Here is a 14,206-nt window from a genome sequence, read left to right as displayed (position 1 = left end):
CATGATAACTACGCGCTAACTACAGTTTTCTGCATATTAACTACATTTTCATGTAGTTACCAAAAGCGACACCTGAAGGGGAAATGTGTATTTGTCATATAAGCCCCATGGAAGCGCCAGTGTGAAAACCTCCGTTATCTCTTTTTGAAATCACCTTCTTTCCGCCATTATAAAAAATTGAGATTTTGATGGCATACGATCAGGAATTCGATGCTGATCACGAATTTGTACTCGATGTGGCCTGGGACATGGCACTAAGTGGCATTTCTACACGATTTCTACATTGGTGGATTGGGCATGGGCTTGGTACATACTGGAAAATACTAGAAAATACTTTTAAAGGTATAAAATTTCCAAGGTGTGTGAGCTAGAAGTGGTGTCTAAACTGGCAGTGGAACTCAGAAATATATCGTAGATATACCTTTTCCGGCTCCTATCGATATGCTAGGTATCGCAACATCACCCATCGATAGCAGCTTGGAACTTGACTGGAAGTATCGATTCGTCAGTATATAAACGGTATATTTTTTAAATGAGACGGTATATTCTGGTATATTGAGGGTCGTCGGTATATTTTATCGACAAGAAGCGTCACAACAAAATACAAACACAAACGGCGACCTATTTGAAAAAAATAAACAAACTCGTATGGCCATGACTGATATGATCGATTTACAAGCAAGCGAGGGGGATCTATCCGACTACTATATGCGCCTCAAGAAAATCTTCAGCAACGAAACACGGTTGCAAAGCCGCGAGGCGTCCATCAGCAAACGGAGCTCCAGAGTCCACAAAAATATTCGTGAGTCCCGGCAAGCGTTCATCCTATTTCAGGCATCAATTGGTGTACATTCAACGTGTTTTACAGTTAGTGCCAAGGAGGCCATCGAACGGCAGGAGCGCGACTTTGGCAAGCTGCAAAAAGTGTTGCTGAACCGCAACCAGGAACTGGAACGGAGATTCACCTTGGGCGAGGCATTGGCGCAGCAGCTCGAGGTGACCCGGCAGCGCAACGCGGACATGGAGGCGCAGCTGTTGCGGCACACGACGGAGGGCAGGCAGCGCAGCAACGAGCTGATGGAATGGTTTGTTTCCGGCCTCCAATATTCGATCCAGAAAATACTCAATTGCGTTTCCTTTATTTTTTATTTTGTCAGCATGCACAGTCTCAAGCAGGCAACGGGGACGTACATCAACCACGAGGCGTTCCCGGCGCGTCTCAATGGTGTCAGCGTAGTGCGGGCCGACGACGGCGACATCAAGTTGATACCCTTCTCTTTGGACGGCAACGACGCCGACGGCCTGCACACGCTGTGGCGGTCTTTACACACCCGCACTGACAATGCCAGCAAGTGGCGGAAGCTCATTTCGGACCAGGAGGTGGCTGGGGCCAGTCCAGTTACCCCAAGCGGGAGTGAGAGACCGAAGGCGACGTTGAAGCACAGCAACTTTATGCCGACATCTATAATTGAGATTGATCTCACCTCGCCGACAAATGACGCCTCATGAATTGACTGCCACTCCAGTGGCATTTTTCCGATTAATATTAAATTTGTATAAAGAATAATTAATAAATAATATTTAACTCGTCTTAAGTTAAACACAAATGAGAAATTCCAAAGTTCTCCACTGACCCACAGATCGATCGACATACATCCAATATGTACACTCGAGGCGATCTATGTACATATGTATATAGAAATAAGCATTGTTTAATTGCTCCGGCTTGTGCGCGGCTGCCGCTGCGACTGCGGCTGTGTGTGTTCGTGTGCGGATTATCAGGCGAGTGGCACCTACAAAAACGCAACGGCAGAGATTTGACAAGTTCAGTCGGTGTCCAAGCCAGTAGCAGAATGCTCACCGAACTACTCCTGACGATCTGCTCGGCGGCGTTCCTATTTCTCTCGTACAGATATGCCGTCGGTCGGCCAGTCGGCTTTCCGCCGGGTTAGTCTGGATCCAAGGACACCTCCATTGGAGCAGGAGCTAATTCTAAGATTCTCGCTTCTCCGTTCTGCGCCCGCAGGTCCGCCGCGAATCCCCTTCTTCGGCAGCTACCTCTTCCTGCTGCTGATCAACTACAAGTACCTGCACAAGGCCGCCCTCACCCTGACCAGGTGGTACAAGTCGGACATCATCGGCCTCCACGTTGGCAAGTTTCCCGTGGCCGTGGTCCACAGTGGCGAGGGCGTGCGCGAGGTCCTCAACAACCAAGTCTTCGACGGCCGTCCCGGTATCTTCCTCGCGGCCATGCGCGACCCCGGCGACGATGTTCGCGGTAAGATTGAAATCAATCCTGTTTCTCCCGTCCCTTTGTGCCCGAATGGGACGCTGATAAAGCCACTTGAAAATATTGGGGTCGATTGATTCTTAATTGCCTTAGGAAACATTCTTATCATCTCTATTTAAATGGTTTATTGTGCTGCGAGTTGAAAGTATAAATAACTTACTATTATTTTCATCCGTGATGCTGTCAATGAAGTGGCCGTACGCTTGTCCCACTATGTCTGCGTTAGGCTATGATATGACATGTAGGGATAATATGTACATGCATATACTCACGATTAGCAACAACGGAAATCGGATTGAATTTAATTGAATTCTGCTCGGACAGGAATCTTCTTCCAGGAGGGTGCGCTCTGGAAGGAGCAGCGACGCTTCATTCTGCGGTACCTGCGAGACTTTGGCTTCGGCCGGCGCTTTGACGAACTGGAGCTGGTCATCAAGGAGCAGATCACGGACATGCTGGACATGATCCGAAACGGACCGAAATACCCGCACGAGCACCATCTGGTGAAGCCGGGCGGCTACAGGGTGCAGCTGCCGCTGCTCTTCAATCCCTTTTCGGTGAACTGTCACTTCCACGTCGTGTACAACGAACGCCAGTCGCGTGAGGACATGGCCGGACTGGTGCGCCTGGTCCAGATGGGAATGCAGTTCCAGCGCCACGCCGACGACTACGGCAGGCTGCTGAGCATCATGCCATGGATCCGGCACGTCTGGCCCGAGTGGAGTGGCTACAAGAAGCTCAACGAGTCGAACCAGTTCATGCGCCAGTACTTTGCGGAAATCGTGGACCGCCACATCGAGACCTACGAGGAGGGCAGCGAGCGCAACTTCATTGATCTGTACATCAGCGAGATGAAGAGCTGCCCCGGACACGGCTTCAACCGGGACCAGTTCATCATGGGCCTCCTCGACTTCTCCATCCCAGCCTTCACCGCTGTCGGCGTACAGCTGTCCCTGCTCATCCAGTACCTGATGCTGTACCCCTCGGTCATGGAGCGTATCCAGCAGGAGATCGAAGAGGTCGTGGGCTGCGGCCGCCTGCCCACGCTTGAGGATCGGAAGAACATGCACTACACTGAGGCCACCATCCGCGAGAGCATGCGCATCGAGACACTGGTGCCCTCCGATGTGCCGCACAAGGCCCTGGCCGATACTGAGCTCCTGGGCTATCACATACCCAAGGTAAGTGGCGCAGATCCCTTAACGATAATGCATTGACCATTGCTTTCCCTCTCCCTACGAAGGATACCATTGTGGTGCCCAGTCTCTATGCCTATCACTCGGATGCGCGAGTCTGGTCGGATCCGGAGCAGTTCCGTCCCGAGCGCTTCCTGGACGACCAGGGCGAGCTCTGCCTCAAGCTGGACGTGTCCTTCCCGTTTGGGGCGGGAAAGCGGCTCTGCGCGGGCGAGACCTTCGCACGGAACATGCTCTTCCTCATGACGGCGGCCATGTGCCAGAACTTCAACTATGTCCTGGCGCCGGGCGACCAACTGCCCGATCTGTCCAAGAACCAGAATGGGCTAATAATCACTCCGCCCGATTTCTGGGTGCAGCTGGAGAACCGAAGATGTGGATGATAGAGAATAGCTTTAAGACAACCCAGACTAATTATTTTATAGCGAACAATCCGTGTACATGTGGTTTGATTTGGGGTTTGATTTGTGGTGTGATTTGTGGTTTGATTTGTGGTTTGATTTGTGGTAAATATATGTAGGTAAAGAGCACTCTTTAGTTGGCATCGCTCTCAATGTCCGAGTTGGTGTACATAGCCAAAATAAGGTCCTGGAAGGAGTCCTCTTCCGCGTCGGAGGAGGGCTGGGAGGTGGCCGGACTGGCGGCCAGCGAAATGACCGGACTGGCGGCCTGCGAAATGGTCGGATTTGAGGGCACGGACATGCCCATGAAAGGTGTCTGCCATGCTCCGATCTCGGCCTCGAAATCCCCGATGCTGATGGTATCGTTTTCATCCCCGTTCTGCCCTGGGTTCTCCACAACGTCCTCGGGGGATTCTTGGTCCTTGAAATCAAATTCTGTGAGCTTGCGCAGCCTGTCTACTTCGCAAAGGATCACCTCCTGCTTGCTCACGATGCTTTTCACGAACGCCTCCAGACTTGAAATGGTTGCCTCGTATTGTAGGAGCTTATTGCGCAGCATACTATTCTCGGCACAGCAAGCGCACCGATTTAGCTCATCGAACATGGCGACCTTCCGGTCGTCCGACTCCGTGCACTTATTTCTGGGGCAGAGGAGAGTCAGTTAAGCTGCAGCCCTTAGGTGGCAGCGGAAGCGGAGCACTTACATGGTATTTATATCGGAATGCCTCACATGGGACAGGCAAGAGTTCGACATCTTGAGACTATAAATTTACACCAGTTATCTCTGTTGACTATTGTTTAGAAGTGCCTAGAAATAGCCCCCAAGTCGGTTTGACAGTTTGACGGTTTATGACCGGGCTGCTATATTCGAGCTAGAAGCACTAGATCGACCTTCGCACTCAATCGGAACATATGTCATGTCTGGCATCCGAAAGGGAATCGCACGATTGCCTATATTTTCGGTTCCGATCTCTAATAGAATGATAACCCATAGACTTTTTCTGCAATTAAGAACAAAGAGTCGCAGGCCCCTCAAAACGGTCGTACCAACCCCTAGATCTTGGAAGCCATAAAAGTCAACGAGCCAATTTTGATAACTTGAGTAGCACATATAAAAAATATAAAGATTATCTTGCCGCAGAACCAAACCCAAAGCAACTGATATTGAGTCAGTTCTGTACAGGTGTCCATCAACAATTAACAGACGATCTTAAGAGGTTCCCCAAAAATATGCGTATCGCAAGGTATCGCCAATGTTGATAGCAGATTAAACAGGTCGGCTGACTCGACAATGAAGTACTCTACCCCGTTAATGGGGTATTGGACTATATTGGTACTGTAATTATTAGAGAGAGATTTTTAAGTAGTCCCTGCTTAATATGTATTTTACAATACATTCAGAAATCCCAATATATCCATCAAGTAACCTAAGCCACCTAAGTCTGACATAATTTTAATAATGTAGTTTCAGGATTAAAATATTTTATATATAAACAAGTTTCACGCGTTATCTAAAGCAGTTTCTAAAGTGGGCACGGCACAAATTCCGAATTTTGAAAAAAACAACAAAAAACTCTTATCGGCAAGAGTCGAAACGAGTATCCAGGGGCGGATTAACCTAAGGCAAAATAGTCAATTGCCTGGGGCCCACCATTTTCCACCGAAATCAAACGCTTCGGCGAAAGTGTATTTAGAGTTTCGAAGAGATTTGCATGACTCGTCATGTAAGTGACATGTATTTTGTTTACGCATTCGTGAGACCGAGCCTCGACCGGCTTCGGTTTTCTTTCGATTGTGATTTATGGTCATTTAAAAAGTGAATATGGATTTTATGGATAATATTTAATATTTAATGAAATTGCGATGGCACTGCCAAAAAAGTTACCATTTCCAAACTCGATTTCAACACTTTGATTTGGGTTTTGTAATCTGTCCAAGTAGTGGACTTTGGCCACATTCAAGGGCTACGTAGAACTTGGGCGGTAGAGGCCCCTAGAAGATTTATGTTCAAATGCTTTCAATATTATTTTTGAAACACACCTCCCTTGAGCGCAATAATATTTACTTAATTCTAATTCAAATTCAAAAGAGGAAATAGATCCAATTTTGTGGATAAATGACTGGAGTTTCTGGTTTTAAGATGACTTATCCGTTGGCCTTAGTTTATTGTGACGTATTTTACAATTCGGTTAAAACTGTCTGCTTAGCCCGCCAATAAGCTAAGCAGTTAAATTTGAAACTTAGGCTAGTTTGTAATTATTGTTATTCGTATCATACGTATGGTGTATAAGCGAGAGTCCCTCCAGTGTTCGTCCCCATATATTGCTTCGAATCCTAAATATCAGCTTAAAGACTACATGATTTCTATTCACGTTGGCCACGGACCTCGATCCATGCCAGTTATTGGCTAATACTGGCAGCTCCACTCCACCACTCCACCCAAAGCGGAAGAAGGAGATCCCGATCCCCATCAGTACCCTGGGCGTTGCTGCTCCTCACAACGCTGGTGTCCAATAGAATTTATGGGTTGTTTGGTGCTTCTCTATGGTCTATCTCGGATCTCTTCAATAGTAGGCCTGCTTAATGGCCGCACTAGTGATCAGGAATGCGGAGCCTATCAGCATGAAGGTGATGATTTTAAGAGCACTGGGTCTACCGGAAGAATCTGTGGGAATACAAAATGGCGAAAATGTAAGCGACTGGATAGTTTAAGGCCTAACAAATATTTAGCTCAAAGATTTGTCACCATTATTTAGAATAAATAGTCAATAATCCTTACTTTTCTTATTGGGCATTACGCGAATACATTGCTTCTGATCCGTGTTCGTCTGATAGCCGAATTTACACTGGCAGACAGAGTTGCGGCATTCCACATTCTCGGGATCCTTCTCAATGTGGCATTCGGTGGCCTTCGTGCAGGACTCGCCGAGTTCTATGAAGAAGGCAACATTAAATGAGGGTCGATATGGCTTTACAGCAGAATTGTATAGGTACCGCGCTTCGTTTCACAGACTCCGTTCTTCTCGTGCTGTTCATCCGAGCAGGCGCACTTGCCCTCCACGCTGCAGCTGGCCAGCAGCGGCTTGCACTGCTCATCCTCAATGCACTCGTCCTCCAGTTCCTCAGCTGTAAATGGATAAAGCAGGATGAGCTTACAAGTGTACTGAGGGGAGAATGTTTCTGGTTGTACGAACCTTCCTGGAGGCACTGGTCCTTGAAGTGGACGTAGCCCTTGCGGCATTGGCAGGAGCGCGTCTGCTCCTCGGAGTCCTTGCTGGTGCAGGCCGTGTTGTCCGGTATGCACTCGTCGTCCTCGGAGCACTCAGCGCCAATGCCCCGCACACAGGTCTCATCCTTCTCCATGTAGTTGTCCATACAGACACACAGGCGGTTCGAGCACACTGAATGGTCGACAGGACAGGCATCGTTGGAGTCGCACTCGGCCCCCAGGCCGTGCTTGTACTCGCACAGCTGCTTGATGGCGTCGTACAGGGCGTACTCCTCGCAGGTGCACCGCCTGGGTATCTCTGGGTGGCAATAGGAGGCTCCGAACGGGCTGCACTGGCTGTTCGATGTGCAGGACAGGTGATACTGAATGGCTGTCGGACGAGTGGAGATCAGTCACGGAGTCATACGGTTAGAGGTGGTTGGGGAAAGTTTTTATATCCACTTACGTTTCCTGCAGTTGCGCAGATCGCGCTCGTAGAAGTAGTTCTTTTGGCATACGCAGGACTTGGACAGCTCATCGAACTCGTACTCGCACTCGTCCGTGCTCTCAGCTATCTCCCCGAGCTCTGTGGGACCAAAAACACGGGTCAGCTAATGTCCGGAAAGGTTACAGCTATTCAGTACCCACCCGCAAAGCATTTCCCGTTGCGTGCATAGTAGCCCTGGCGGCAGAGGCACACTTTGTTGGTGCAGATCGAGTGCGGCAGGCCCGTGCAGATCTTTCCATTTTCCGTGCAACTGCTACCATCTAAGGAGCACAATACCGAGAATCGTTAGGCTTCGATCAATCGGAGAACTGAGCCGGGCATACTCACACTTCTTCTCTTCGGCATCCTCGTCGTCTCGGCTTGAGCCCAGCGTTGAATATGTCTTGATATCCTCGTCATCGAAGCGGAAGAGGGCGGGCAGACGGCGGCGATAGTTGTGGGTGGAGTTCCGGCGGCTGCGGCTCCGACTCCGGCTGCTGGTGCTGGTGGAGGTGGTGGCTGTGGCCACATTCCTCACGCTGCGTCCCAAATCCTTCAGGTCACGCAGCTCGTACTTCTCGATGCTGGTCTGAACGGCGATCTCGTGGGAGCGCGGCGATATCAGAGCCTCCGTTTCGCCATTGGTCAGCGAGAAGGATACCTGGGCGGCGGCATCGACGTGTGTGGGGGGCGGGGGGGCGTGCACGAAGGCCTTGGTTAGCTGCCGCCGGAAAAACGATGAGGTCTCCGCCGTGGGCTCCTCTGTCGTCTCTGTGATGGCCTCGGTTGTGTCGTCGTCGTCGCCGTCGTTGTCGTTGATGGTGGGGGTGGTGTCGGTGTCGCCCGATGTGGCCTCGGTGCCGGGAGTTGTGCCAATCTCGTCCACATAGGTGCATACTAGACCCACGCACTCGGCACCAGCGCCCAGTGCATCACAGTCCTCATTAACGACGCAGGCATCGTTTTCTTCTGGAGAAGGTAAGAGTCAGGATTGGTAACAGTTCGGGCTTGAGGGTGGTTCAAGGATTGCTCACCCATTGATTTGCGACGGCATATGTTTCCATATCTGTTATAATAGCCATTTGCACAGCCGCAAACGTTTTGCTGACAGCTGACAGATGCACGATCGTAGCCAAAGAAGCAGTCCAAGTCCTGCAATCAGCCGGATATCAGTGAAGGGATATTGAAATGGTATAGAGAGAGCACTCACCGTGTCGCAGGACTCGCCGAGTCCGTTCAGTGGCCTACACTTGCCACGCAGATAGGTTTGGCCATCGGCGCAATCGCAGACCCCGGCTTTACAGTTGGCTCCCGTTGGCATAAGATTGCATTGAACGGTATCGTCGCATGTGTCACCAATGAGTGACGTCGTCAGGCATCGCGTGAAGTCCGCCGAGAACACCGCGTCGAAGGAGGGGCACTCGCACCGGCCGGTGGCCGAGTCGCAGCTGGAGCCGTCAGCTGTGCAGTCCGCCTCGCTTTCACATGGCCAAAAAACGGCCGAGACGCCTCCTTCGCCTGCAACGATTGAATCATGCAGTTGAAAAATGTCTTTTTAATAATCGGAGACGAAAGGTAGTCCCTGTGCACCACGCCCCTTGCCCAAACTCGGATATATCGACCTACTTTCACCCGAACAGGCTGCAGCCACAGCTACAGTTCCCACAATCAATTGCTAATTGATTGAGCAGCCTCGTCAATCTTTGAGCTCACGCCCACTTATCTAGCTGTTCGGCTGATTATGCATCCGCATAAAAGACCAGCTGTTCCCCGTCCTTTCATCCTGCCCTCTTGGCTCCGGCTTCCTCCCGGCACGCAAGTCGCCGCGTGTCCGGGGCACAAATTTATTACGTATACGCCAACGACTTCCGGACGAGGTTGCGGCAAACGCAAAAATTTCCATGCAAAACAGTATCAACCACAATGAGAATACCGCACAGGATGGGATGAGAGCTGGAACTCGCCCGGCGCTCTGCCACTTTAATTTCCATTTTCCGTGGCCGGCGAAACAATTTCTCAAAGCGAGAAAGACCTTGGGCTTGCGGCTGGAGAGACCTTTCGTGAGACAGGCTTTGCTGGACACGGGGACCAGTGCCTGGGTGCGGATGTGGGTGTGGGTATGGGTCAACAGGGCAAAGTACGAGTACTTGACCTTGATTGCGTTTGCATTAATTACTCCGGTTCTTTCTTTAATGTTGTGACTGCCGTTTGCCTCCGATACTCGTATTTGTACACCAATTTGGGCTGCCCTTTCGCTTTCGCCGGCCTCACACCCGACTAATCGGGGCTTCAATTCCATTACCGGAAATTGCTCACAACATTTTTGTATGGCTGTCGGCCTATATGGTCTAACTATATGATTTTCTCAACTCGTTTACCATGTGGATGGAGCACTACACACAGGACGCCGAGCGTCAGGATCCACTTGAGGTTTGACATTTTCCCGTTTTTGTTCTGGCCCTGATTTTCACGAACTGCTGGCAAAAGTGGCCGAAAGACAACTGAACTTTTCTGGTGGGGATTGGGCACGTCTGTCCGACCCGTCCCGTCGCTCGAGTGTTCGATTCCGGTTAATCTTATCTGAGGTAGCCAGCCCCGTACCAGTCATAAAACTACTAAAACATCGATGATTAACCGGTGGCAATTGGAGTGCTGGGACCGGACAGTGGGCGGTGGTTTTACCAGATAATCCTCACATTCATATGCCATTTGGAGTTTGCCAATTTCACCGAAGTTGGTTGCCAAGGATACAGTAATTACCTACTTTGTTGGACAATCTGCCCCGTTCGTCACTCTGGCGTTCGTCCAGCATGCGCCAATCGGTATCAGTAGCGATAGAAAAACCTCACTTATCAGCCTCTAACACCTGGCTATCCACACCTGTTCACCCTTTTAATGAGTGTGGTAAAAGTTAAACATTTTTTTTGTTATTTAAAAGAGCTAAGTTGATAATGCTGAGGCGGCAAATATTTATCACCGATTAAGGTTGTTACAGTTTAAGACAAAACTTGTTTCGAGCTGTATGTATAAAACTCGTATACGAGTATACAATAAGTAATCTATGAATCACTCATTCACTTAGCTTTCATTGATAAGATGCTCTAAGCATCAAATTTGATTACTTTTACCTTTATACCTACAGACAGTGGGCGCACGGGGCTTAAATTCTTTTTCCACCTGGCTCATCTGGGTCCCTGAATTTTATATCGAACACAAAGGCGCAGAAACGACGTACTTGTCGGTCCGATAATTTTCTAGCATCATTTTCTTTAGCGACTCACAAAATCGATCCCCTCGTACAAGCCAATCCCCAATAGCTTTCTTAAATCAATTCCTTTTTGATAATCCCTCTATCCTACTCTCTCGCAGACACCTGAGCCTGAGACGAAACTTCTCCGCGCTCAGGCCACAGCGAATATATATTAAAAGAATAACGGATTGCTCTCCTGCATAGTTTCCGTCTCTCCTCTTACTTATTTCTGTACTTCTTCTATAATTTCTACTTGACATAAACATACATACTGTACATACTACATACCCAGCAAACAAAGAAACGTGCCTTTTGTGAGAGCCCCGCAAAAAGCTCGCGAAATGCTCGCATGTGATCCGTTTCCATTTCCGAATCCAAATGCAAGCGTTTTGTCGGGTTAAGTCTCGCTTTGGACATATGTATGTATGTATGTCTCTTTCTGTATACAACCTTTGGCTTTATAATAATATATAAAGCATATTACCAATTCTGTGCATAAAAATGATTGAAATATTACTGTTTAAAAAATCGGAGATCCAATTGCAATTAACAGTCAAATCATTCGTTGGGAGAAAACAAGTCGTTTAGAGTCGGTTGAACGAAATATAGACTGTTTTTCACACAAACATGGACTTCTATTTATCCCTACGGGTCACGTTTCGCCAAAAACCTCAGTGTATGAACAGAGTTATTATTTCTAGAATTATCCTTTTAAGAGAGCTACTAGATGTTTAAATAACAAAATATTAACAATAACTACTTCCACTTCCGGGAAGTGGAATGTACCACATTTTCAGATAGTGCTATTCATATTCAGAGATTTACAATCAATTTAATATTCAAACTCAACAGGTGCTTCAGCTCAAGTAATATCAACTATTTTCAAGAAGTCACCACAATAATCGATTAATGAAAGTTACGTAGAAAGGGAAATCCGTAGAAATTGGAAATCCAATCCTAGATTGGCTTGTCTTCTATAATGACACAAAATATTAGGAATTATTAATCAAAAGCGTGAATCATGAAAGCTCAACTGCAGAGTTGTAGCTCAGCCATTTATATGCCACATTGCTTCATACGAGTAAAGGAGACACATTTGAGAGGCATTAACAGACATTCGTCATACAAAAATTTCCCATATCGATTTGATTCTGCTTCGGACGTTATTTCGTATGCATTGCAAAATGGTCAAAATCGTACGAGTACATATGTAAATCGTTTATCAAGAGAAGGGCAAAGGAGTCTACCGGTTGCACTTGCAAATAAGATAATTTACAATTTACTAGGGTATTTAGACACCACTCATGTGATGCCACCGCATATACTCGTATGTATCTCCGATCCCATAAATAGTCGGTAGGCCTATTCCATCAGTTTTTAACATTTCTGGTTTCTGATGAAGTGCAAAGTGTATGTAGGGAACAATCAATCTACACGGTATTAAAAAAGCCGGCCCTCGAATCATTTATTATTTGTTGGTGAAGGCTGCAATAGTTCACAGACTAATCTTTTATTTAAGTCCAGTTGTTTCAATTGGAAAGAACACCGTATCATATACGTACTCGTACAACAAAAAAAATATACGTTTGTCAATGGACATAAAGGAAGACCTCCTTATTCATTTAAGAATAAATAAAAACCCATTGTAGTATCATTATTTAAAGGGTTAATGACTATTATCAGATCTTAAGCTAGATACAAATAAACGTGATACAGCCTGTTTTCCTTAGAATAGACTCAATATATAAAGCAACAAACCAATAAATACTATTTATAATCACAGTAAAGAAGATTATTATTATTAGAACCGTCCAATGAGTCTGCAAGTCTAACAAAGGAAGCTACCCTCTTAAATTATGGCTTAAGGACTCAATGCGAGAATGCACATGGTTTAGGTTGTAGCAAACAGTTTTTCCAAGAGAACTTGCACTTTGTAAATGGACTCAGTACTTAGATAGATACATTGTCCTCAAGAAAATTAAAGTTTGGTTATTCGTCGAGGGGATGTGCTGACCTTCTTTAGCTGGAGTCCCAATAGCTGTCGTCAGTCCGTGGCTGAAGGACAGCGGTGGGTTTTGTAAATTACTAATAGTATTGTATTTATAATTCAATACGAATTATGTGTTAAAAATAGACTTACAGCAACGTAGGCAAGTGTGACAAGTGACGGCCTTGAATCTATTTATCGAATTATTCGTTTCTCATATGTGGACACCAAATACTTGTCATGGAACGACCCGAATAAGGGTAATATCATGCGCAATCCACAATGGAAGTTCCCTTCTACGAGATCCGCTTTGGGCAGCATCCTCAACATCTGAAAGTCCATTTTAGACCTTGAGCAAACCGATGCGTAGGACTCCATTAGCCTTCTGACTTTCTGACTTATGTCTCTTGGCCGCGTTTCAATTTTCCCGTTGCTTGTTTTTATTGTCGCTCTTCTTGCTTTCCCGTTTTTTTTTTTCAGACATATAACGTAAAAGGACATTTTGTGGCTATAAAAATGCTTTGCCACGCACGCGATGAAATGAAAAGAGCAGCGGCAGGTGCAAGAGAAATGACAGACCTCCCTCCCTCGCAAACTATATATATAAATATACATATATTTTTATATATTTTATATATACAAGGTAAATAAAATATACATATATGGGAGCTATCTAGTACAAGTGCAAGGACGCTCTTGGAAGTCTGTTGGGGATTTGGTCTACTCACATTTGGCTTAAGGCAGCTCTTTGCCGGACCGGCCCTGGCCTCTTCTAGTATCTGCTGGCTTAAGTAGACGCTGAAGTTATCCAAACATTTAATTGTAGAATATATAGTTGCATATATTTTGTTGGAATATCGGAGCACTTTTACACTTTTTATTGTAATATGTTTCCCTCGAACTGAAACGATTTGATTAGCCCGAATTAGCACGAACAGGTAAGTGTCTTTACATTCTTTAAAAGGGAGTGTTCTCGAATTCACTCATCGGATCATGCTGATGATTAAAACGTCACGAGTCAATTGATTAAAAATTCCCCAAATAGGTTAACATCTGGGATCGACTCGAATCGGATCGGATCGGATCGATCTTTAATCAACTAATGCATTTAACAACAAAACAACGAGGAGGCAAACAAATAATACCAATAATAAACTAAATTAGTGGATTTCGAGAACACATGCGGTTGGACTGGTCAGTTGGTCAGTTGGCTGGGAATGAGCTACCATTCGCTACCCATTCGATATGTAATAAATGACGCCCGTCCTATTAATGCCTTTACACGTATGTCGTTGTGTGTGTTAGCCAGTATGTATCCGTGTTTTGGGGCTTTGGGGCTTTGGGTTTTGGTGTGGTTATGCATATAATGGATTGAAATACGTTAAGC

General features: G+C 46.7%; 4 protein-coding genes across 5 annotated transcripts; 2 read left to right on the top strand and 2 right to left on the bottom strand.

Annotated features, from left to right (window-relative positions):
* Window positions 1–639: 639 nt before the first annotated feature.
* On the top strand, window positions 640–1,599 carry Spc25. Its single transcript, XM_001358477.5, has 3 exons — window positions 640–802; window positions 869–1,085; window positions 1,158–1,599. The coding sequence occupies exons 1-3, from the start codon at window positions 649–651 to the stop codon at window positions 1,507–1,509; spliced, it is 723 nt and encodes a 240-aa protein (XP_001358514.5). The 5' UTR covers window positions 640–648; the 3' UTR covers window positions 1,510–1,599.
* Window positions 1,600–1,806: 207 nt separating this feature from the next.
* Window positions 1,807–3,981, top strand: Cyp304a1 (Probable cytochrome P450 304a1). The gene is made up of 4 exons (XM_002137329.3): window positions 1,807–1,947; window positions 2,027–2,278; window positions 2,615–3,471; window positions 3,534–3,981. Exons 1-4 carry the CDS (start codon window positions 1,854–1,856, stop codon window positions 3,867–3,869), a joined length of 1,539 nt encoding a protein of 512 aa, XP_002137365.2. The 5' UTR covers window positions 1,807–1,853; the 3' UTR covers window positions 3,870–3,981.
* LOC4801415 (uncharacterized) lies at window positions 3,881–4,748 on the bottom strand. The gene is made up of 2 exons (XM_001358476.4): window positions 4,592–4,748; window positions 3,881–4,528 (listed from the first exon to the last, which is right to left on the bottom strand). The coding sequence occupies exons 1-2, from the start codon at window positions 4,639–4,641 to the stop codon at window positions 4,021–4,023; spliced, it is 558 nt and encodes a 185-aa protein (XP_001358513.2). The 5' UTR covers window positions 4,642–4,748; the 3' UTR covers window positions 3,881–4,020.
* Window positions 4,749–6,017: 1,269 nt separating this feature from the next.
* Window positions 6,018–13,567, bottom strand: LOC6897184 (cell death abnormality protein 1). Of its 2 annotated transcripts, none has more exons than XM_033380753.1 (10): window positions 13,548–13,567; window positions 8,793–9,100; window positions 8,617–8,734; window positions 7,931–8,551; window positions 7,744–7,863; window positions 7,562–7,681; window positions 7,082–7,486; window positions 6,882–7,013; window positions 6,667–6,819; window positions 6,018–6,552 (listed from the first exon to the last, which is right to left on the bottom strand). In XM_033380753.1, exons 2-10 carry the CDS (start codon window positions 8,901–8,903, stop codon window positions 6,452–6,454), a joined length of 1,881 nt encoding a protein of 626 aa, XP_033236644.1. In that variant the 5' UTR covers window positions 8,904–9,100; window positions 13,548–13,567; the 3' UTR covers window positions 6,018–6,451. The 2 variants fall into 2 exon arrangements, with proteins under 2 accessions (XP_033236644.1, XP_002137364.2); XM_002137328.3 differs by lacking the exon at window positions 13,548–13,567 and adding an exon at window positions 9,961–10,089.
* Between the last annotated feature and the right edge of the window lie 639 nt (window positions 13,568–14,206).

This window comes from Drosophila pseudoobscura, chromosome 2 (genome assembly GCF_009870125.1).
Source record: "Drosophila pseudoobscura strain MV-25-SWS-2005 chromosome 2, UCI_Dpse_MV25, whole genome shotgun sequence".
Taxonomy (NCBI): Eukaryota; Metazoa; Arthropoda; class Insecta; order Diptera; family Drosophilidae; genus Drosophila; species Drosophila pseudoobscura.
This window is presented reverse-complemented; position numbering and strand designations above follow the sequence as displayed.

What these genes read in the sequence shown, in the direction of transcription:
- LOC6897184 (XM_002137328.3), bottom strand. Translation starts at nt 10,021, where the DNA reads ATGTCAAACCTCAAGTGGATCCTGACGCTCGGCGTCCTGTGTGTAGTG. An exon ending in TGTAGTGCTCCATCCACATG is followed by an intron (nt 9,101 to 9,960) that starts GTAAACGAGTTG and finishes CAATCGTTGCAG; the next exon opens with GCGAAGGAGGCGTCTCGGCC. An exon ending in GGACCAGTGCCTCCAGGAAG is followed by an intron (nt 7,014 to 7,081) that starts GTTCGTACAACC and finishes ATCCATTTACAG; the next exon opens with CTGAGGAACTGGAGGACGAG.
- Spc25 (XM_001358477.5), top strand. Translation starts at nt 649, where the DNA reads ATGGCCATGACTGATATGATCGATTTACAAGCAAGCGAGGGGGATCTA. An exon ending in CAGAGTCCACAAAAATATTC is followed by an intron (nt 803 to 868) that starts GTGAGTCCCGGC and finishes CGTGTTTTACAG; the next exon opens with TTAGTGCCAAGGAGGCCATC. An exon ending in AGCAACGAGCTGATGGAATG is followed by an intron (nt 1,086 to 1,157) that starts GTTTGTTTCCGG and finishes TTATTTTGTCAG; the next exon opens with CATGCACAGTCTCAAGCAGG.
- LOC4801415 (XM_001358476.4), bottom strand. Translation starts at nt 4,641, where the DNA reads ATGTCGAACTCTTGCCTGTCCCATGTGAGGCATTCCGATATAAATACC. An exon ending in CATTCCGATATAAATACCAT is followed by an intron (nt 4,529 to 4,591) that starts GTAAGTGCTCCG and finishes CCTCTGCCCCAG; the next exon opens with AAATAAGTGCACGGAGTCGG.
- Cyp304a1 (XM_002137329.3), top strand. Translation starts at nt 1,854, where the DNA reads ATGCTCACCGAACTACTCCTGACGATCTGCTCGGCGGCGTTCCTATTT. An exon ending in CCCCGGCGACGATGTTCGCG is followed by an intron (nt 2,279 to 2,614) that starts GTAAGATTGAAA and finishes CTGCTCGGACAG; the next exon opens with GAATCTTCTTCCAGGAGGGT. An exon ending in TGGGCTATCACATACCCAAG is followed by an intron (nt 3,472 to 3,533) that starts GTAAGTGGCGCA and finishes CTCCCTACGAAG; the next exon opens with GATACCATTGTGGTGCCCAG.